This window comes from Amphiura filiformis, chromosome 12 (assembly GCF_039555335.1).
Source record: "Amphiura filiformis chromosome 12, Afil_fr2py, whole genome shotgun sequence".
Taxonomy (NCBI): Eukaryota; Metazoa; Echinodermata; class Ophiuroidea; order Amphilepidida; family Amphiuridae; genus Amphiura; species Amphiura filiformis.
In genome coordinates, this window is record NC_092639.1 from 31,973,511 (window position 1) to 31,997,767 (window position 24,257).

General features: G+C 36.0%; 1 protein-coding gene across 1 annotated transcript in view; it reads left to right on the top strand.

The window, feature by feature from the left end:
* The window catches only part of LOC140165359 (uncharacterized), a 111,868-nt gene extending 88,390 nt beyond the window's left edge, over positions 1–23,478 (top strand). The window contains exons 2-3 of the mRNA XM_072188682.1: positions 14,003–14,190; positions 21,310–23,478. Of these exons, the coding sequence (XP_072044783.1) occupies positions 14,130–14,190; positions 21,310–23,096 (1,848 nt within the window). The 5' untranslated portion in view covers positions 14,003–14,129 and the 3' untranslated portion in view covers positions 23,097–23,478. The remainder of the gene's footprint in view (positions 1–14,002; positions 14,191–21,309) is intronic.
* Positions 23,479–24,257: the final 779 nt, after the last annotated feature.

Sequence of the window (24,257 nt, forward strand, 5' to 3'; positions counted from 1 at the left end):
TTGTAGTAAAATATGATTATTCACCTGCTATACAGTTGTGTTTTGACAGGGCGTTAGTCCAACACGCCGCTAGTCCGTCACGCCGATAGTCCGAATCTGAAATGCACTGCACCAGAACGACACGCCGCTAGTCCGAATCTAAAATACACTCTGCCAGTCCGACACGCCGCTAGTCCGAAAATGAAAACCACCGCGCTAGTCCGAAAATGAAAACCACTGCGCTTGTCCGAATCTGGAAAACATTTCTTCAGTCCGACACTGCGCTAGTCCGAATCTAAACTGAAAACCATTGCGTTAGTCCGAATTCGAAAAACACTGCGCAGTCCGAATTTAAATTAGAAACACTGCGCCAGTCTGATATTCGGACCAGCGCAGTATTTTTCAGATTCGGACCAGCGCTGTAGTTTTCCGTTTCGGACTAGCGCCATGGTTTTCAGTTTCGGACTAGCGCAGTGTCGGACTGAAGAAGTCTTTTCAAATTCGGACTAGCGCAGTGTATTTCAGATTCGGACTAGCGGCGTGCCGGATTGTGGCAGTGGTTTTCATTTTCGCTGTGCTTTTCATTTTCGGACTGACGCACATCTAAGTATAGGGAATTTGTGTTGTCGGACTAGCGGCGTGTCGGACTGAGCGGTGCACCCCGTGTTGGGTAGGATAGCCAAAGAATTTCGTGCTTCTTTGGCTATCGGGAAGGTTCATGTTTAAATGGCATGCATATATATTACAAAAACAAGTTTAACTCCATTCGAAGAGAATAATTATTACATTACATGTTGACACTCGTTGCAATTTTTTATTCGTATTTCTCCGAAAAAAGGGGAAATTGTATTAGTAAAATGCTGCCTCGTACGGTCCTTCTCCCGTTTGAAGCGCAATTGATTTCCAATGCAGGAGACTGATGACGTCACAGTAAATGAAGAGTCATGTTACATACACATGAGCCCTCGATATGAGCTCTTTTGATATTCAGTCATGTGTATAATGCGCGACCTTGTACTACGAGAAATCGGGAAGGTTCAACGAAAGGCCATTGAAATTGTTTATTTGCATGATAAATACAATATTCATCATGCTCAAATTCTAAGCTCGCACGGTAACATTGGACTAATTTTTTTTTAGTCCAAATATTTCTCATCAACTTGATATGCATGTGAATTGTAATATCACAGTTTACTTATATAATTATAATAAAGCAGCGACCTGATTTTATCCATTTTGTAAAAACCATTAAATTTGTAATACTTGATTCAGATTTTTTTTTCTGATAAAAAACAGTATCTGTGCTTTGAGAGTGTTGAGAGTCCATTCTCTCAAAGTTGGCACACTTCATTTCATGACATCACACTAGTTTCTAGGTCAAATCTGTCTCGTTCGAAGGACCTTATCGCTTACAGTTGTTTTTTGCGGAATATCAATTTTAAACGACTTATTTTCTCAAAAAAGGAGTAATGTTTTAATATTGTCCTGATAATATTAGCTTGCCAATGATATAATGTTGTCCGAGCAATACCTGTTCGTCTGGCTTCACTTGAAGCGTTGAGCAGTATTGCTACAGATACAGATGTGCCCTTTTTGATTCATACGTATAGTAATCAAATAAGAATAATTCAAAGTTAGACTTCAACACTACTTGTTTATTTCACTTACCGGGAGCGCTTCGAGGAACTTCCTCGTCTTTAGCCGATGTTGTTAGCTTTAATATTTTTCTTGGAAACGGCTAGAGATCTCTATTTTCAAAGTATGATTGTACTGGAAAGAATTTAATCCAGCATTTCGGATATTATTTAATTAAAGTTGATACCTAACCGTTGCATAAGAAGGTTGACAGGCAGTAGCTGAAAGTCTGTCCCTTACTTAACGTATTCATCTCAATATCCCAAATATATAGATTTGACAGAACTGTGTCACTATATGGCGTCAATATTTCTTCTTCAATGACTCAAAACTGGGGTCGACTTTAAGTAAACTATACATCTCAGTATCGAAAATATCGCATACGTAGCTCACAGTGTAAATGATCATATCCGAAACTCATCACAGAGGATTTAGTTTACACAAGCAACAAAAAAAAGAAGAAGAGTTAGCAGTTGCTCTGTATACTTCCAGGAACCGTACATTTGTGACAACCAATCAATGCAAACGAGTCCTACAGAGTTGGTAAAGATTGACCTTGCTTTACTCACCACAGTTCAGTACCCTTAATTCAACAGTGACACCATTATAACATGTACAAGAATATTCAATATTGAAATTCTTCAGAGACACTGACATAAATGTGTCATAAAGGTGTTTATACAACTATCACATCATCATTGATTTTCCACGCTCGGCAAGTCCCTGGATAATATGCGAACATAAATGTTTTCCATGGTATTTTATGTACATGTATAAATCCAAATTTAAATACAATGTCATATCAGGTAAAACCACATATATAATGAAGTCTAGTTGCCCTAAACAAACTAAATGATCGAGCAAAAAGAGACCAAGAGAGACTAAATCCGATCGTGTTCTTATTAGAATTGATATAAATTTACTGCAATAACAAGATACACCAAACAAATTCTTAGCAAGTATAAACATTGTAAAATTGCACAGAAATTGCAGCTTTGTGACATTTTACATTTTAATACTACGAGTACTTATAAACAGTTTTTTTATCATTTCGTGGTTTAGTGGAAGAACTTTACATTAAAACCACATATTAGGTACGTGATTCAGCATCAATGTTGCAAGAGCAGATTGTATCAATCAAATTATGTTAGCTCTGTGCTTGGACAACGAAATAAGGACAATGTAAATATATGTACCATATCATGTCTCTATATCTCGTCAAACGTGCCACATAAACGTAAACCTGCTGCTGAATATCATACTTAAGACACAGTTCTTTATATAAAGTGTATATTAAGGGTATAAAACGTTTTCATAGCATTAAAAAACATTTTTTGATAATCAACTGCCCAGGAAACGCAACAAGATTTACAAAAAACGTTTAAATGTCGGGTTATATAAAGGGCATTAAAACGTTTTAATAACAATCCAAAAACATTTTTGAAAACTTGATACAAAACATTCTAAACAAAATGTTATTTTGGGGTTGATAAAATATTTTGCAAAATGTTTGCCCAAAATATTTGCAATAACGTTTTAAAAACATTATCGTGACCTTTATATTACCAACATTTAAATGTTATTAAAACGTTTTGAAAAAAAAAAAATTTTAAGAACATTTCTGTGTTTGCTGGGTGCAAATATTTTAAGTGTTGACAAAATATTTGGCAAAAATGTTGCAAAAAATAGTTTACGATAACATTTTGAAAACATTTTAAAAATACTGTTGAACTGTGTTTTCTTACAAAATGTTTTAAAACGTTTCCATGACCTTTATATAACCAATTTATATTTAAATGTTATTAAAGCGTTCTTACCCAAATCAAAACCCAAAATATAACTTATTTAAATCGTTTTTAAAACGTTTTTGTGTTTCCTGGGAAGTACACCTAGAAAATGACATTTGTACGTTTTGGTAACCAACACATACGTTAGCATCGTTTCATTGGAAGATTTAGGTCACTGAACTGTGATGAGTAAAACATTTTAAAACTGTATCGTCTCTGTAGCACTCGTTTGCATTGATTGGTTTTCACCAATTTAAGTTTCGTGGAATTATATAGATCAACTACTCACCCTTATTGTGCTTGTGTAAACGAAACGCTCTTTAATGAGTATCGGATATGATCAATCACAGTCAGCTACGTACGCGATATTTCAGATACTCTATAGATGTATGGTTTACCTGAAATCGACCCCAATTTTAAGTCATTGCCGAAAAATATTGACGGAGTAGAGACACAGATCTGACAGTTATATATTGCGATATCATATGATGTAGACGTAAGTAGGTGACAGGCTTCCACTTAACATCTCCCCTGGTATACAGTGGTTAAATATTTATCATCTTTAGTTAAATTACATTGAAATGTTGGGTTAATATCTTTTAAATACAATCATACTTGGATTGTGCTTGGCTTAAATATAAACATGTCGAGTACTATCTGCAATAGATGCCCTATATATATTTGATAAGTAATTGCTTTATTCTATATCACGTGTATCTATAAATACGACACCTTACCGCTAATGCTGACGGGCCCCTTCTCTACTTACATGAAACACAGTTCTTAAGGTTAGCCGAGAGTTTTTCATGCGCTTGATTTCAGTGGGGCGTAAGTTCATAACAGAAACAGCCATGCAGAAAATGAACAAGCGTAGTGGGACGTAGGCCTACTTACAATAGAATATTGATCCACGGTCAAGACATGAAACTTGGCTTAGCTCGTGCCCGGAACTCGTGAGTCGGGGGCGGGCGGGGGTTACATGAGGGGCGACATGCCGGGTCGGATGCCGGGGGAGGGGTACAAGCCATTTTCAAGCTACGCCCTGGAAAATGTGTTGATTTTGAATTTATAGCCTTGATATCTTTGATGAAATAAATCAATGCTGCATGCTGCTATTCCCTGATTACAATGTAATAGGTACAACAATAACATCAACAACAATATCAAAAAGCAATTATTTGCAAATCGAATTTGGGAAGAATATTCAAAAAGACAGACTTAGCAGGCCTACAAATTTCTGAATTATATAAAGTGAAAAACAATCAATCACGATTCACTGCAGTCAGCGAATCAATCAAATAAAACTAAAAAGAAAGGAGCAAGAAAGAATAAAGAAATAGTGAAAAAGAGAAAGAAAGAAAGAGAGAGAGAGAGAGAGAAAGAAAAGAAAGAAAGAAAGAAAGAAAGAAAAAGAAAGGAAGAAAGAAAGAAAGAAATGAAAAAAAAAAATGAAAAAAGAAAATGAGAAAGAAAAGAGGAAAGAAAGGAAGTAAAAATGAGAAAAGAGAGAAAAAAGGAAAGAAAATTCAGCCACATGGGGACTCGAACCCACAAAAATTGTTCATAAGAGATTCCCAGTCCAACGCTCTATCCACTGGACCATACATCAGCTTACGTAATTTCTTATTCTCGAAGCGGATATGTAACTATAATTTGATGTAATTACTTGATTACAATCGCGTCCGCACAATGGCTCTTAGAATAAACACGCATGTCGGCGCTGAAATTTTGAACGAACTGATGGAGGAAAAACCTCGTTTTTGCAATACTAGCTTCAATTTGGAGTGAAAATCAAATGGGATAGCAATTGGCAGAATGTTGAGAAATAATGTAGGTATTCAGATGTCTAAATTAACGCCCCGTTATCAAGATATCGATAATTTCACAAACCAGTTTTTTCTCAGACAAGATTCTCGAAAATGTTCCCCAAAAACGGGCTTTTTAAATTTGATCGGTACTGTATTTGGTTCTTCCCCATGGCAACATTATTTCTTTAATCGATTTGTAGTACAATACAAAAAAAGGAGAAAACAATCACTCGGCGTGGTTTTATACGGAGCGAACATTTGAAAAAAACTGCATGGAACGTGTTTTTGATCTTGTGAACATGGTGCGTAAAAATGATTTAAACGAAGGATTTTCAAACGGATTCTAAATTTTTTATAAACACACAAAAATAATGTAAAGATACATCCATGCACCAACATTTGACTCACTGCGATATTTGATTGCTGAGAAAACGCGGTTTTAGAGAACAACTTTATACGTCTTTTATACGTTTTTTATACGTTTCTTCGTGTAACCTTAAACGTTTAATCCGAACATATATATACACCCAAAAAATGTGTTCTCGAAAGTGTCATTGTTTTTTTAGAAAGTGCGATTTATACGCAGACTCTTACTTACACCACATGAGGTAAGATAAAACGGTTTCTCTGGTCACTTACTAAACTGTGAAGAGTGGAGGCTCCAAGCAACTGCTCTGTGTATCACTCGTTTACATTGATGGATCGGTATGGGTCTCTTCATTTTATTGATATCAAAAAACTACCAACATCTTCATATAATTTTGGCGCCACAGTGGCGTCATAATTGACCAAATCTCCGAACATAGATTTTAGCTAAAAATCATAGAAACTTGTTTAAAATGTGCAGTATTTATCCCTTGAAATGATAGGAAACCACTTTTATAGCATATGACTTGTCATGCTAAAATTGGCGCAACGGTTGGTCGGACCATTGTAGAGCCATTTGGTGGTTTGTTTGAGCGCTTAAGGCAAAACAAATTCACGGGTATTCCCAAAATTCGCTACTGGTTGCTATGCAAATCATGCCATAAACATGGTAAGTTCATGCCATGAACATGGCATGACGATCTGATTCTTTTGTTTTGTATATGGTCTGAAAATCCTACCAAGGATTCATGAGTAGTTAATTTTGAACCCATTAAAATTGTAATTGACGCCCTTGAGTAAAGAATTAATGGGCATGGAAGTAGAGAGAATTTGACATTGACCGCGATTCATGCCCATGAGTTACCCATGAACATGCCCTGAACATGTCAAGGCTCTGACTAAACGCATGACAAAAAAAAGCATGAATATTCATGTGTAAGCATAACAACCCATCATAAATCCCCAAATTCATGAAAATTCATGCCCGTTGCTAGCGAAAATAGGGCATGTTCTTGGCATGTTCATGGCAAGATCTTGGCATGTTCATGGGCATGACTCATGCCTAACAGCAAGGAGGAGCCGGTGCATTATACCATTTATTTATTTAGATTATGGATAGTGTCCGTCTTAAGGTAAAGACCACATTTAAAAAGAAAAATAACTTTTATCCATTATTTCTCTTCACAGAGTTTGAACGCTCATTATTTCTGCTACCTTGCTTTTGTAAAACTTCCATCAGATTCAGTTTATTGGTTTTGAAAACAACGGTTCGTTACAACACCGTCATTCCCAAATAAAAACACCTGTTTTTACTTCACCTGTTTTTACTTGGTGAGAACATTTTAAGTTAGTGAGTAATATTTTGATTATCAGATTCATAAAAAGAAACTTAACTCAAAAATTCGCTTTACTGATTTTGTAACAAAAAGCTCTTGCATAAAATAAATTGCATTTACAGTTACTTTCGACAAAAAGTTGGTTTGAATAAATGATTGATCTAGTCAGATCGGCATAAATTATAAGGCAGATTTAAGATAAAAGCTGCATTAAGTAAGCCATTAATGTGGAGATTTTATCTTCAGTGAGAGTAGGTACTGCGCATTAATGGTAATAACTCAATTTTCAAAATGTCATAATTTCAGTATTTAAATGATGTAAATGAAAGTGGAGCATTGTCAGATGTAAGCTTGTTATGCAAATAACAAAAACTATCTGCAGTTGTTAGAAATGAATATGGCATGCGCGTATTTGGGGGACTTTTGGGGTGCAGCCCCAGGGTAAAAGGAGGGGCGGCCAAAACAAAGGGCGGCTGAAGAAGAATGGGCGGCAAAAAGAATTAGTAAAGAAAAAAGGGCGGAAAATTTGAAAAAGTATAAAAAATTTTGAAAAAATTGTACTATACATCAAAATGTGTTGCCTTTATGGCGCTACCGCCTAAAATCCGGGGGCGGCAAAATTGAGTGTTCTTCAGCCCCCCCCCCCCCCCGGGGTAGAGGCGGCCACGGTACACCACTGTATGATTACATTTGTTTGATAATTCTCTGACGTTTCGTTGGGACCGGTTCATTGATTTGAGAACAGAATATCTGTTAGTATCCATCAATCATATACAATCATACAAAAATTGCTATAGTAAATTGGGCAAAATGGAAAATTTGGAATGGGACAAACAATACTAGCGTTACAACATGTGCTATACTTTTATAACTAGTACACCGAATATAATGATTTGTTTACGAATCGTGGTAAAACTTTCAAAGGGAAATTATTATAATTTAGACACCCTGTACTTCTGTAATGAATAACAATAGAGGCCGTCAGCCTTTCGCCATCTTGTGGGTACAAATGATCTGTGTGGTTATGCGTCGGACACTACGCGCAGGGCGCAGCTCGCCACGCAACTGTTATCGCGGATCAACGCGGTGATTTTGCTGTTCACGCATGGAGATCGAACGTCCATCACAGCGTGTACCCACAAGATGGCGGCATATGACGTTACGCTGACGGCCTCTATAGACCACTCTTTTAAGAAATCATTCTTTTCACTTATGTCTTTCTTTCGTATAGTTATGGTAGTAGCGACTGTGTTAAATGGCACCTCCTCATATTTCAATTATTAGACAAACTCAAATATTTGCATCACAATTAGGTGTCCTTTTCCGCTAGGCTTTCAAATGAAATATAAGAAGTGGCAAGGCAAATTTTATTGTTTGCTAATAGTGTGGATGTTCTTCTTGTACTTTTTTAATGTCTGCGGCTTATAGTGAAGGAGGTGGCAAATCATAGACTGTATGAGGTGTCATATCCTGGTTTCAATCACAAGAAGACAAGTATAATTTCATCTAGGGTCAGCTTTGATTGAACAGGGCTTGATTCAGTCCATGAACTTCAACCTTTGAAAATTATGAAATTAAGTTATTAAACAATATATGAAATAAAACCAAGAAGTTACCTCGATAAACGTGAGTTATTTAATCTGATAGTTAAATAGTTCAATCTGAAAAGTAAAGTAAGTATTTAAAACAAAATATGAAATTATTGCATTATTGTTTTTCTTTACACTTTCTATCATGCGTAAAGATATTTTTTGAAAGATCAGATGTTATTAGTTTTATGTCAAAAGTAATGAAAACGTAATACTTCAAAGACATTTCTAGAAATATTACAATCCATTCAGATTATATAAATTACATCTGAGTACATATTTATGCATATAAGTACAGGGTGTCCACAAAAAAGAGGCCCCTCATTGCGCCCTCTTTTTCTCCTATTTTAGAAAAGTTGATCAAGTATATGTTGGTATGTAAAGAAGCCTTTACCCGTTAGCTTTAATAAACTGAAACAATTATTTCAATCGGCTCATAACTTTTGAAGATATGCTCTTTTAAAGAAATGTATCCGTTTTTCACTCTGTCCACGGAAGAGGTTGATGCAAGAGGGGCCTCCTTTTTGGGACACCCTGTACAAACAAAAATATAGTTCAATGACTTGTATCCATCAGAGTAATTTCTTTGAATTTTAAAATTCGTTTATATTATAATTATTCAATAATACTATCCAAGGGGCAGTTAATGGTCAAGTGCATGAACTGAACCAAGCCTTGTTTACTTGAAGCTGACCCTAGTTGAAATTCTATAGTCTACTAGTCTTCTCTTGTTTAAATTCTTGCCAGGATATGAGACTCTGTATTTGCCCCTCTCTGTCAATATAAGCTGAAACCTACGAAACTACAAGAAGTAAAAGCACATTATTAACAAACACTTCTCATATTTCATTTAAAAGCCTAGAGGAAAGAACATTTGATTGTGATGCAAATATTTGACTTTTTACCACCAATTGAAATATGAGTAAGTGTAATTTAATTTAGTAATTACCATATGAAAGAAAGATATAAGTGAAAAGATTCGTTGAATTGCTATTATCTATCTTCTTTTTCAAGGCATAAACAATAAAGAGTAGAGTAATATTGTTTTGTGTTTATTTGTATTAATATGAATTTGATTCCCAACCCTTCTATCATATTTTCAACTCAACTGAATCACAAATGCCTTCTTTGTTAAAGAGAACTTGGTAATCAAATTTTAGAATAAATAGGGCCCAGTTTTATACACATTATGGTCGAATCCAACGAAAAGTTTACACGGCATGTTCAGGGCCATAACTTAAAAGTATTAATCAATTGGCATTCGTTTTTGTATTGTGTTTATTCGCCTTGATCATACTTAAACACAGAGACCCCAAAACATGCTATTTTTACCAATTTTTCAAAATATTTCTTTAAGTATTTTTAAAACATCTAAATCAGTTATGAAAAGAAGTCATTGGATTGAATCTAAATTGATTTCCTGAAACGTGTGTATTCAAAGATTGCTTGTTCAATTTTTCACATATTTGTACATAACTATGAATTGTTTGTGATACTTTTTTGAGTGGTATTTTTTTTACATTACATACGAATACAATTTTTCATATCATTAGATATATCTTTAAAAATGGAAATCACTAATAAATGCGCAATTGATACAAGTGTTGATATGTCCAATACTGAAATGCATTGCATTCGGACATCTTTATTATTGTGTTTAGCTGCCAGAAATTCTAAATGGCACAAAGGTAGGTTTCGTAAAAAATATGCATTACCTCCGAATACATGTTAAAAGCTGTGTCATTTCCACAAACTGAGAGAATAGTAAACAAAAGTTAAGCAATAGGTGCAGGGTAATACACTCTTTATTTTCAATAGCCTGCGTTTAAATATTTCTGAGATGTCAACAATAAAAGCAAGTATTCGTAGGTAAATTTCGGTAACCGAATGTTACCTACGAATACAATTTGACATCATGACAGTATTGTGAAACACCGCCATTCATGCCAATGCCCATATTGGTACATAACGAAGGCCTGTATGTTTGCTATCAAATCATATGTCAATGAAAGTTGCGAATTCAGATACATGCCCACCATGCAAAACTGAATACGGCTTAATTTTTGAAAAATATGTACTGAAATAGACGACGGTCTGCTCATTTGAAAGAAAAATCAGATTCGAAGAAGATTAGAAGGGGATAAATACTTGGATTTGTCAGCTGTCATGTGTGTTTCATTTTATTCGAAGGTTACTTTTGACGTTTTCGCTAATTTTACCTACGAATACCATGGACAAAAACGACTTTTCTCATTGTCCCATGATCTAGACAACACAGTGGTGGATACTAGTATAAAGCTAATTATAGTTGCCCTCAAACGAAAGGCCACAAGACGTAACTGACTCCAAGATGGACTTCACAAGTCTGCAATAACGGTTTTAAGCGATTTGTGTGCAATTAAGCAAATTAAAGTCACGTTAGTGCCTTTATTTTTTACTTCAATCCTCTCTCAACAACTGTGAACCGACATTAAATATACATGATAGGGTCTCAAGTATCAATAAACGCACATAAAGAAAATAATACATTCAAAGTGCTTTATAAAATGAAGATTTGATTGCAATATCCCCCAAAAGTCTAATTCTTACCTACAAATACTAAAATGTTACTTACGAATACAGCATAATACATGACATGTGTAATGATGTGTACCTACCAATGGAAATTAATTGTCAAAAACTTTAAGCGGTACCCCCGGACAATATTATTACCCATATACGGATTCATTCAACAATTATTTATTATGTAAATTTGGTGTTTAACTACTTGTATATCAAAATGAAGTGTTCAAAATCTTGCTAAAAGCATCAAAATTCCAGTGTAGTAACTGGATTCAATGCCCCCTTTTGTTACCAGTGTGTTGTTATTCTTTGAATAAAATGCAAAAATAGTCACAAATTTACCAAGGGGTGTAGTACCACATTAAGGGAACGCGATGTATTGTTGGTCGGTCGAAGGAACCATAAAAATCGATTTTCATTATCAAATTCAATATATTATTGAGAAATAACACTTTGATGTTTTGAAAAAGTTCATTCTACAAACCATATACTTTGAAAACTTGCTTGATCTATTGTTGCTAATGAGTTATGTGCGTTTTACAAAAGTATTGTTTCAGCCCTCTTTACAACATAACTCAAGAACCACAGGGCCTACAAAACTATACTATGTGGTATTTGATTATTCTACACACTCGCTATGAATGCAAATTTTGCCAAGGCTCACTACCGTTCACAACATGCTGTGATCTACTAAATCGCGTCAGTTTCAAATAGTTGCTAACCTTAAAAAGTATGTGAAATGGCGATATCGACTTATATGTAAAAACACCTTAGCTGAAATGAGGCAACAAATTAAAGCATAAAAAGAGTTTATCGACAACTGAAAAGCCATTTCAAAAAATTTGACAAAAATGGACAACATAAAAGTAATATCAGTCAAGCTTAATCTACATGAATAAAGCATTCAATTTCAATTCGAATCTTCTCTCTTCAATTACAAAGTATCTCACATAGATTCGTCCACAAAGATTCGACCTAGAAAACTGCCCGTTGCACACCGACATCGCCTGGCTTATAATTACTTGGTACACCAGAGATACTAAAATCAATACCCGGGATCGATACACGTGAATGTGCTATGCACGATTTTGATATTCAGACGAAAATCTTTGGATATCGGTGTAGAAAATGATGAATATCTCCCGTAAATGATTTCGTCTAAAGAAACCAGATGTGGTTCCTTGCACTTGAATATATGTGTTGAACAGATATGATAGTCGTTAGCTTGCGTCTTGAGAAAAAAGCTTGCGTCTTGAACTCAAAAACTGACAATAATTCTGATTTTATATGAGCCGAATTATATAGCGCAGTGTATAGGCCAATCGTGGGTAGTCTAAAAGCATATGACCTATGGCGTACCATGCTCGACTCACACACAGCGAGGTCAGTCACCAGGCAATTGTCAGAAGCCTTAGTCAGATGTCCTTCGGCCCATTATGCGTCTCAAAACTATTAAACAGGTCGGAACAAAATGGCCATGCGTAGCGGTGGATTCAACCTACCATGGCGATTTCTGCCATGAAGATATCGGGGCGATGACACTGTGCATTGGGGATTAAAGAGCTGATATGATGGGATCAAAATATTGACATATTTCAAGTTGCGTATCTTTGACATAATACATCGAAATTTAAATTAACTAACTGTCTCAGTCATACGTGATTGATTTGTATAGATCTAGATTGGACGTTGCGTATCAAGTTTCAAAACAAGTTTAAAACACATCGGATGTATTCTTCTCCAATTTCATCTTATTCTAGTATTTTGAACATTTTCCAATCACGTCTGTTAGATTGACCTTCCTTTTAATACTTTGAATCCCTCTCCAGTCTCGTTCGATAAGGTCGTCTTATTGTCTTGATATAATGCGCTTCCCCGTTCACTGCTGTAGGATACCTTTGTCAATTCCTTATTCTGTCACTTTTTTTCTCTTATGTCTAGATTATTCATTTCCTCGCTCTTTCACGTTTTTTTCCTCTCTTTTTTTATTATCCTTCCCATCTTTGACATTCTCGCCATCTTTCTTTTCTCTATCGTTATTCCTGTCACAATTTATCTTGATTTCTGTAATTTTTACTCCGTCTTTCGGATTATAATTCTTTACACTCTGACAATTGTAAACATATTCTGTCATCAAACAGGAATGTTAATAATGCAAATAATGTTTTCTCTCCCGCTAGTTCGATGTATCTTACACAAAATGCAGTATTTATTGACCATCGAAAATTAGTTTCATAATAGAAACAAGAGATCTATATAGTACAGTATTGATGTCGCAGTATCATGTATATCTCTTATGGACTGGAACACTTCCGGGCGTCTGTAATCTACACCTTCGGGTTTGCTGTATTAGTACTGCCTGTTGACTCCATCATACACCTTTAGTCCCAAATGACCGTCGCTGATGAAAGAATGCAGAAAACAAATAGGGAAGGCAATTCAAATATAGCATGTTAGTCTAAATGCCATCGGCTAACTTTTCCCCTCGTCATAGATATAGATTAATGCTGTAAACCTCCTTCATGACATATAATATCTGAAGGACGTTTTACCGCGCATTTTTTATTTCTTTTCAATTGAAGTTCGAAGCAACTAACATTTCTGCATGAATCCTTTCAAAAGGTCGAATTAGCAAAAGATAATCAAGAATGTTATTATTTATCGAATTCTTTTAAATCTTTTAAATTAACACACCTCTAAGTTGTTCATTGATTCTTTCTATAGCTGCACAATTCTATCGACAGTCACCCAAAGCAGCTGAAAATATCTCGCTTCCATTTATCAGCAAATTACCCTAGAAACCTGCCCGTAGGTTAGTAACCAAAGAAAGCCTATGGTAGTGTCAATGTACGAATAATCCCGCGTGATCTTAAAGACAAAACCGGTTTTTCTCAAGTGTAAAGTAATCGTTTCAATCTGCCCATTTCTCCGTTTCACAGGTATTACCAGTAGTTGTGGCGAGGTCATTTGAGAACGCTGGATAGTAGGGCTTGTTACTACAGTGTGGCATTGGTGATAGGTAATACAGAGAATTCTCCTCCTGACACTATCTTGGTGTTACCGGCAATGTCAGGTGGCGATATGGAGCTAGCGGCGTCTGACGGGGAAGTGGATGATTATTTCTCAGGTAAGATTTTTAAGTATCGTTTATCTCAACGGAATAGAATGATAAAATCGTAAAAGAGCATTCTTTTTTTATAAAGGAAGAAAGAAGAAACTACTTATGGTAAAACAGAAACAGTACTCCAAAGGAATAAATTTTATCTCAGAATGTGTAAGAATACTAATTTTGCTTAAGTCAGTGATCTTCTTGATGATAATGAATGTCGAGTTTATCTTAATGTTGATCTCAGTCATTTTACATTTGTTGATAATATTTAGGGTTAACTGTCAATTAAGGTTAGCAACTATTTTAAACTGTTGCGATTTGAAAGTTCACAGCATCTTGCGAATGGTAGTAAAAAAAAAAAAAAATTACATTGATCATTCCATAGCGAGTGAGTAGAAGAATTCAAATATCACGTATACATACTTTTGTAGGCCCTGTGGTTCTTGTGTTATGTTTTAAAGAGGGCTAAAACAACAACATTTTTGTAAAACGTACATAACTCATTAACAACAATAAATCAAGCAAGTTTTCAAATGTTATTTTTCAATAATATATTGATTTAGATAATGAATATTGATTTTTTTTGGTTGCTTCGACCAACAAAAGATCGCGTCGTCTTATTTAGGCATTTGACCCTATGGAGACTTTATATGACAAAAGTGTGGTTTACGTAACGAAACCATGATGTGGGAAAATAAATGCATTCATGTGCTGAAGTGATTTTGTTAAAACTTTCGATTGTCATTTATCAATTAAATTTTCTACAATTTGCCACAAATAACATCGTTGTTTCACAATAAAATTTGTTGTGTAAACCTTAAACGTTTAGTCATTGAAAAATAACCACGCTTTAATATTGAAATGATTGATTGGATGGTTTAAGCAAATATGGCAATGAAATGTATACGGAATCTCTCGAATGAACTGATATCCGCGGAAGATGTTTATCAAATAATATTAGCAACTCCAAATCTACATTATGACTGGCAGAACTGTGACGGTTTGAATAAATTTACTTTGGAATATCAAAATAATGAAATGAAAACATATAAAATCAATACTATTAGAAAGACCTTTATTGAACAAAAACTATGCGGATTCTTTTCTAATTTCGTCTTCAAACTGCTTTATTTTCATCTTCTATTTAAAATAAGGGAATACGCTGTTCAATAATCTTATTATATCCTATTTTCGCTTTACGAGTATTTCAATTATTACAGAAGTGATCTTTTTATGTGAGGCATGATATCTCCCGTGGGTTATGTAGGTTTCAAATCAGAGAGGATTCGTTATGATATTATAATAGAAAGAATAGGGCTTCATCGGTGTTATATGTATGAATCTAAGCAGTATGTCACACCGAGTACCATGTATTTTCAATTTCATACAAATGTCCAAATCTATTTTGAAATTTCTTTTATTTTTCTATTTTGTTTAAAGATGGGGAAGAGTTCCTTTAAACGTTTGATACAAAAGTAATCTAAACCACTGAGACTGCCTTAAGAAATATAGCCACATACTGAATCCATAGGTAATTGCAAAAGTGGCGTATTTCCGGGAAAGATAACAATTTCATTAAAATAGTGTCTTAGCCGTAGACGAGGTTTCTCGGACTCCTTTACAACGGCGATCCTTGCTCTAAATACCCAATATCATCTTTAAACATGTATATAACTGGGGATGGCTTTGCTTGTAATAAGTTTGTTTGGGGAATACTCTTAACGTTAGCCTTGCTAATAAACAATGCTCTGCAGGCAGACGAAGAAAGCATATTGTCCCAAAATGCATTGCTCTGTCTGTGTTCTTCATACGCTAAATCCCGAAACATCCAGAATTAAGTTGATAGAAACACTACTGTTGAGTCCAGTGGGTATCTTAAAGATTCGAGAAGGCGTTAATTACATCTGATAGCATAAAGTTGGCCCCGTGCTGTGTTCTTCAAAATTCAATATTTCCTCCATAATGTCTTTTGTATTCTATAGAGGTTATCCGTGTTCTATAAGCTGCATATCCTATCAACGACTGCTATACCTTGTTTAGGACTTTCAAGAGAAATACCTGCATGTGCAACCATGACTGTTTGAAAATAGCCCGCCAAAGTCATGAAGGTAACTCCGAGGTCGTGCAGTGAATTGGTTTGAATGAGGAATACTACGGGAATCAGCGCCTTTTGTTAGAAGTCACACATGGATAACCTCTTGTTGAATTTTGTCATGATTAATAGACTATATCTTTCATATTGCCCTGGCGACTTTATGCTCATTTTGTGGGAGCGGTGATAGTTAGTTGAGGCTTTCTGGCTCTCAACACTCGATATTTACCCGACCAATAACGCAGACACATAATTTTAAGGTCAGTTCATATTTCGACCTTTTTGGATGAATTTCGTCGGGTCTGTTCGTAGTCACTATTTGGCCTTTTGATTACCATTGTTTAGGACTTATATTTACGTCATTTTGTCGCTGCAACAACTTTTGCCCAAACGAAAACAAGCTTTGTTTTAATAAAATCAGATGCCTACACGAGAAGATATGACCACTTAAGAACAATGGTAAAGAAGTCCTAAAACAGCTTGGGCCACGTTCGTGTCTACGCTCGTGTGTTATGTAGAAAAGGTGACTGAATTGAGTTGAATCATGAATCATCTGGTCGGTGCTCTTAAGATAGGTAATTTTTAACAATTGGGCATTTGAAGTGGTATTTTAATTTATAAATAAAAAAAAATCATATTATTTATTTACTAATGTCAATTAAATGAAAGAAAAACATAAAACCCTTAGCTTCTGCTCTGAAATCTTTGACGATGAAAGTTCAATTTACACGGTACAAACTTGATACGAGCGAACATGGCAAAAACTCGGGCGATCAGTAAAATCGTTCATAGCGTGTGAACCTGAACTGGAAAAGAAACCAAGTAAAGTTTTTGTCTGTTAGCCAAGATACATGTATTACTGGTTCTACTGCTATAATCATGAAAGTCAATTTTAGCTTGATATGCGCAAAAATGTCAAAAGTGACCCAACTCGTGAAATTGAAATTGTATAATTTTTAGTGCTACTGTCTGTATACATGGAGATATTTAATGCAAACACTCCATTTATTAAATCACATCACACATCTTACAGGCATTTAATTGAGACAGAGAAGCCATATATGCAAGATGACATACAAAACACATAATTGCACCAACGAATACTCAGAATATGGTAAAGAAGTCCTAAAACAGCTTGGGCCACGTTCGTGTCTACGCTCGTGTGTTATGTAGAAAAGGTGACTGAATTGAGTTGAATCATGAATCATCTGGTCGGTGCTCTTAAGATAGGTAATTTTTAACAATTGGGCATTTGAAGTGGTATTTTAATTTATAAATAAAAAAAAAATCATATTATTTATTTACTAATGTCAATTAAATGAAAGAAAAACATAAAAACCCTTAGCTTCTGCTCTGAAATCTTTGACGATGAAAGTTCAATTTACACGGTACAAACTTGATACGAGCGAACATGGCAAAAACTCGGGCGATCAGTAAAATCGTTCATAGCGTGTGAACCTGAACTGGAAAAGAAACCAAGTAAAGTTTTTGTCTGTTAGCCAAGATACATGTATTACTGGTTCTACTGCTATAATCATGAAAGTCAATTTTAGCTTGATATGCGCAAAAATGTCAAAAGTGACCCAACTCGTGAAATTGAAATTGTATAATTTTTAGTGCTACTGTCTGTATACATGGAGATATTTAATGCAAACACTCCATTTATTAAATCACATCACACATCTTACAGGCATTTAATTGAGACAGAGAAGCCATATATGCAAGATGACATACAAAACACATAATTGCACCAACGAATACTCAGAATATGCATTTAGGTGGCACAATTCAACAATAAGACTCCCTTTACTTAACTAAGCACGTCCGAAGGGTATAAAGAGAGATATATACGTTGGCGTCAAGACGGAGATGTTCTATCTGATACAATCTGAAAGCTACCATTTGATAACCAGGATCAAATTCAGCATAGCACTTGAGTGAAGATAACAGAGTTCGTCATTTCTTTATCTGAATAATATATAAAAGAAGGTAAATAGTTGTTATTTCAAACCGGCGATATACAGTTACATTTGTTGTTTAATATAAATCATTCGAAAATATAGTTTTCTCTTAATACAAACTCACAACATCAAATTAAGTACTTTTTGGTCAACTATTTTCTTCAATATCATACAAAAGTAAATATATATAATATCAGAACAAAATTCAATGTACCCTATAGAACCACATCCCAACTTAAATATCGTACTTACGTATTGCTAAATGTTGTTAGAGATATTTTCAATAGCAGGGATTTTGACAAACGAAAATTCTTCAGGGTCAGTTTTGCCATAACAATACACCCACATTCTACAGTGTCAATCTTATTTTGCACCTAACTTTCATCATAACTACAAGCCACAATTTCAATATCCGCAGGGGAGACTTTCAAGCTGAACAAATCAGCTGTGCTGTATATAGTGATACTTTTTGAAACATTGATTTATGCGTGGTGAAAATAATATTTAAAATAAAATTTAAGCAAAGCGTATTTTTGTAAATTTCTTTCGTATCTTTAGAATACATAATTTGCGTCAAATTAATTGCACCCTTTTTCGGTATTTCTTCACCAATATCAAAGATATATCACTGCTGATGACGGCGAATGGTTTCTCAAAATTACTCTGTAGATGCCAGTAACGCCTTTTAATATCTTTATTATATCTAATATGCCCACGAGACACTTATGTTTAAAAAATGTCAGAAAATATAAAGGTACAAATAAAATCAGATGTTGGCATATCTAAATGTCAATATCACATGCGCGTTTCTCGTGATCACATTAGCTCTAACCCAAGAGAAAATCTCGTTTTTGACATTCGGATTGGAATGTATCAATCTTTGCAGGTATCCATGGTTCATGAATATACAAAACACCAATACGATAAGATTACCACTAGGCAGGTACCCTTTAAGGCCACATGGTCTATAAAGTACCCAATAGATTGCTATTCTATTCCCAATTAATCATTTCGGTAATACCCGAAAGCCCAGATAACGTATAATTGATGCGCATTTCATCCGGGAATTCAACGTCATCAGGGATGAATTCCCAACAAATGCTTTCATGAATATTCGAAATGGTCTGTTCACTATTAAGCATGATAAATACTCCATTTGTGGGATCTGTCTGCTTACCTGATTCGTTATGAATTGTTTTTCCAAAATGCCGAATACCAGTTTACCGTAAGCTGTGCCTATCTTGCACGTGAAGGGCTTTAGGCGATTCGTGAATAGTGATCCAGGCAAAAACAACTTTTCAATTTTGAAACCTCTTTCATCTGTGAAAACATGTAGTTGAGTATTATGACATGGCATGACATGATTTTCATGTCAAGACAAGGCACAAACGGCTGTTATCATTACGATAAAGCTGACGTTTGGCGCCTAGATAGCTACCTTTTTGAAGCTGGTCCGTTTCAAAATACTAGGAATGTGAGGCGGTAGTGCATTCCATGTGCGGGCTGCAGATGGAATGAAGGACCGCTCATGACTAACAAGGTTAGATCTTAGAAATTGAACTGCAAGGTCATGAGATATAACTGAGCGGCTAAGACGAGTGTCAGTTTGGAAGTAGTTTGCATAGTAACTCAGGGGCATTGTCATAGAACATTCGATGGAACATAATAGTGGCACCAACTGCTTTACGGTAGTCCAAAGGCTGCATTTGAAGAGGGTGAGGTTCTTCTCCAGGGCATTGCCATAGAACATTCGATGGAACATAATAGTGGCACCAACTGCTTTACGGTGGTCCAAAGGCTGAATTTGAAGAGAGGAAGGTTCTTCTCCAAGGAGATTTATGATACGAACGGCACTTAACGACTTGACATGACTTAAGCTGTAGTTATATTAGGCAATATGGCGTAAACGTAAACTTTCTGGAAATTAAATCGCTCTTAGGCACCAGAAAAAAATGTGTTCGATCTTTGGATCGACCGTCGATGCTCATCATCATCAGTCGGCTGCGGAGCAGGCGACTACAAGCTTTCTCCAACTAATGCAATCTTAAGCAAGCGAAACAATTTTGTTTGGCTGCAGCATCCCTTCAGTATATCCCAGGAGGTGCTGGACATACTGTAAGTACAGTGTGCGCGGCCGTCCCGGTTTCCTCTTCCCATGTGGTGGAATATAAAGCGCATATTCTTTCACAGGCTCGCCATCTTCAAGACGCAGTATATGGCCGAGAAGTTTGAGTTGGTGAATCTTGACTCTGGCAACCAGTGGAGTGGTGTTGGTCAGGTTGCAGATGGTTTAAGTTGGAATCCGATCCACACGTTTGATGTTTAACATGACTCTGTAGCAAGATGTTGCAAATGCATTGATCTTGTTTTCCATGTCCTTGGTAATTACCCATGACTCGCACCCGTACAGAAAGACAGTAACACACGTTGTCTGAAACAGCTTGATTTTTGTTTCGATGCTACTTCGGTGCTTTGTATCAATGAACTAACTACTAATTAACCAGAATTAATGCTAAATGTATATTGTTTAATGTCAATACAGGCAAAGATTCATACGTTACCACCATGTGTTCCTGGCAACTGCAAAAACCTTCCTAACTATCAATAAAACACACACATAAAGTGGAGCACCTTACTGCGCAGAAGATATTTCATGATTTCGTTAAGGCGCCCGGACACAGACCTAATGTGAAAGAAAAACAAACTCACCCTTTTGAAGGCAATCAGATAATTGCCTTGGCCCAAACATTCAGCCCCTTGAACTTAATGGTACTTCATATAATTATATCTAGTAAATACATATATTTGATTTTTTTTCGCGTGGTTACAATGGTACTTTTAGTAATCAAATTCGAATGTATTAATCACTTTAGATTGAAGTGGTTTTTGATTGGGCAGTCCTCAATTACTTCTTCTGTCCTCTGCACCATTCTTTGTCCTGGTTGCAGGTGTGCTTAATTAGACCAATTGCTACTATGTAATCCCTGTTAATCATCTTTGCTTCTTAAATATTGTATGATCTGTTCTGGTCAAATGCGAATGTACTAATCACTTTTATGTTTTTCTTTTTTCTTTCTATTCCAGAACACCAACAAAACAATAATTTTTCATACGGTGACCCCTACGACCCCTACGTGACCTCACCAATCAAACCAATCCTCATCGCAACATATATACCGTTATTTCTAATGGGAATGATGGGTAATCTGCTCGTAATTTTTGTTATAGCGCGTAATCGCAGTATGCAGACCGTCACCAATTTCTTCTTGGCGAATCTAGCCGTTGCTGATTTATTGGTGGCGATGTGCTGTGTTATTCCTAAGTTACTCTGGTTCATTCTCGAATCTTGGACTCTTGGATCTTTCGTGTGCAGGATGCATCACACAATGATAAGCTTAACAACAAATGCCTCAATCTTTATTCTCACGGTAATTTCTGCTGAGCGTTTTATTGCTATCGTGTATCCATTTGAAACAAAGCAGATTTTGACAAGTCAGAGATTATTTGTTGCTGTCGTTGGAGTCTGGTGCCTCAGCGCAGTTCTTAGTTGTCCAACTGCCTTCTTTCACGAAACCGTCGTCTACGGTGACAAACTTTATTGCGCTTCTTCAGCTGTTAGTTCTTTTACAGTTCGCATACATACAACAGTAATGTTTTTCATTTGCTTTATCATTCCATTAATCATCATGAGTATTTTGTACCTTAAGATTTCTTCCCGGTTGTGGAATCGAAACCGCGAAGGAAAACTGGGAATGGTATCGAGAAATAACTACAGTTACACACGAAGATCTAGCGTAGATGCTGTATTGGAAAAAGCTGAAATTGGAGCAGTTTTTCGTAATACAGATAGTCCTGTGAGATGTGACGTAAATAGGTCGTCTAAAAATCCATCTATGGAGGAAGTGACAAGCTTCATTCCTAAATTGAATGACGAAACATCGGATTATGCTTCTGATCATAACGTATCTAGTATCGAAACATCTGCGAGTCCAAATGCAGATGATTATTGCGTTAAAATTGGTCCGTTCTTCTTAGATGATCCTGAAGAAATATATGATCCAGTACAATCGATCGTGGTGGATGATCCCGATCATAAATGGAACTTATGTAAAGATCCACCAATGGGAATAACAAAAATTGACCTGAAGCATGTCAAATTTGGATTCGATGGAGAAAATGTGAAGCGGGTTCACAGGTTACAGTCTCAGCAGTCGGAGGATAGCATTGATAGTGTTACGGCAAAGCCAAATGGTAAATGTGTTCAAGGGAATGCGGATATAATTACAGAATGTGATAAGCTTACCAATACAGGGAAATATGTGTTACAATCGCCTCGTATAAAATTGACACAAGCGCAGTCGAGCTTCGATTCGCACTATCGCGCAGATCGAGATAGTCCAATATTGTCCGTATCCGGAAGCACCACATCCGCATCTATAGGTAGTAAAATAGCACGGCGTAAAAAACAACGAAACGCGAAGGCTGTGATGATAGCGCGAAGGAAAGTAATCCGTCTTCTTATCATAATGATAGTAGCGTTCGCTCTTTGTCTCTTTCCAATACAATTAATTGGATTTTGGTCTCATTATGGGGAATTCATCCCTCAGCAAACGATGGCAGGGACATTGTTTATTCCATTTGCATATGCGGCGTATTTCTTCAATAGTGCCCTCAACCCCTTTCTGTACGCATTCTTATCGGACAATTTTCGTACTAAAATGAAAGAAACGCTGTGCATTCCAAGAAAGAAAAATCGTGATATTCAAAAAAGGCATAAGAAAATTCGCAATGTGCCATCAGAAGTGTACACTGAGTCTGATTGGACGCATTCCTTGCATTTGACGACTGATGCTTCGTTACATCAGATTTAGAACATTCGTAGCGATTCCCGTATGCTGATGAATCTCATATAATATTAATGACCACTGAAGGAAGTGATATTATCTTCTGCAGTGACACAGTACTGACAAAATCGTTTTAGCCACAATTACTACTTCAACGGTTATACTGGGCGGTTTAAAGTATTATGGTTTCGGCATCATGGAAATCACGACGATGTGATTTGCTGTTTCCGTCAGTGGTGCCAAAGATTAATCGCATCAGCTTATTGTGGGGTTTTCAGTATATACCATTTTCAGTCATTTACAACTGCCTTTGAGAAAGTAAACATCGTTTATCATATTTATGGTAGTTACTGCGCTGATCACAGTGCGCAGTGACAATTTACGCATCCATGACTGTATCTATTACAACGGATTCTTGGATTTGGATTTACCAAGAAAGGTTTAAAGAGGAAGCCCTGCCAGAGCAGTTCAGGGTGAACCAAACCTGCCTGGTTTAATTAATCAGTGACAAGGTTATCTCTTGCAGGTGTTAATTGATGTTTGAATGTTATTGTATCAATTAACACCACTCAAATTCAGAGACAACCTTGTCACTGATTAATTTGATAACCAGGCATGTTTGGTTCACCCCAGAAGAACTGCTCTGACGGGGCTTCCTCTTTAAGGAGGTGTACTGAATTGAATGGAATACTAGCAGCAAGTCTGATCTTCAAGGTTTACGATCGTACACGCAATGTGCGCTATGTTTTAGTCTCTGTTTCAGGAGCCCAGTATACCGACGCGATATTTTTTAAGTAATACCTTTGTCTAAAACCTTTAGTCCGTAAACTTTACTCCGTGTTAGTTGGTGTAAAAACGGAATAAAACAAACTTCACTCAAATTCATTACGAAAATAAAACTGCCGCGTACGGTCATACAACATGAAGATACAGTTTTATCCGGTGCACGACATCTGCCTCAGGTAAATAAAAACAGTATTGTCAATTCCAAATATTGCGCAGTAATGTGTTATTAGAACAGTGCCACGTTTAACATGTTTAAGTGTGATTCTTATCTGTGTTACTACGTTGTGTATAAGTGTACAAATCAATCCATGTAAAACTAATTCGCTTAGGCAATAGAACCAAATTAGTTCGATCTTTCGATTGACCATCGATTCTCGGTCGATCCTTATTATTTATAAAATC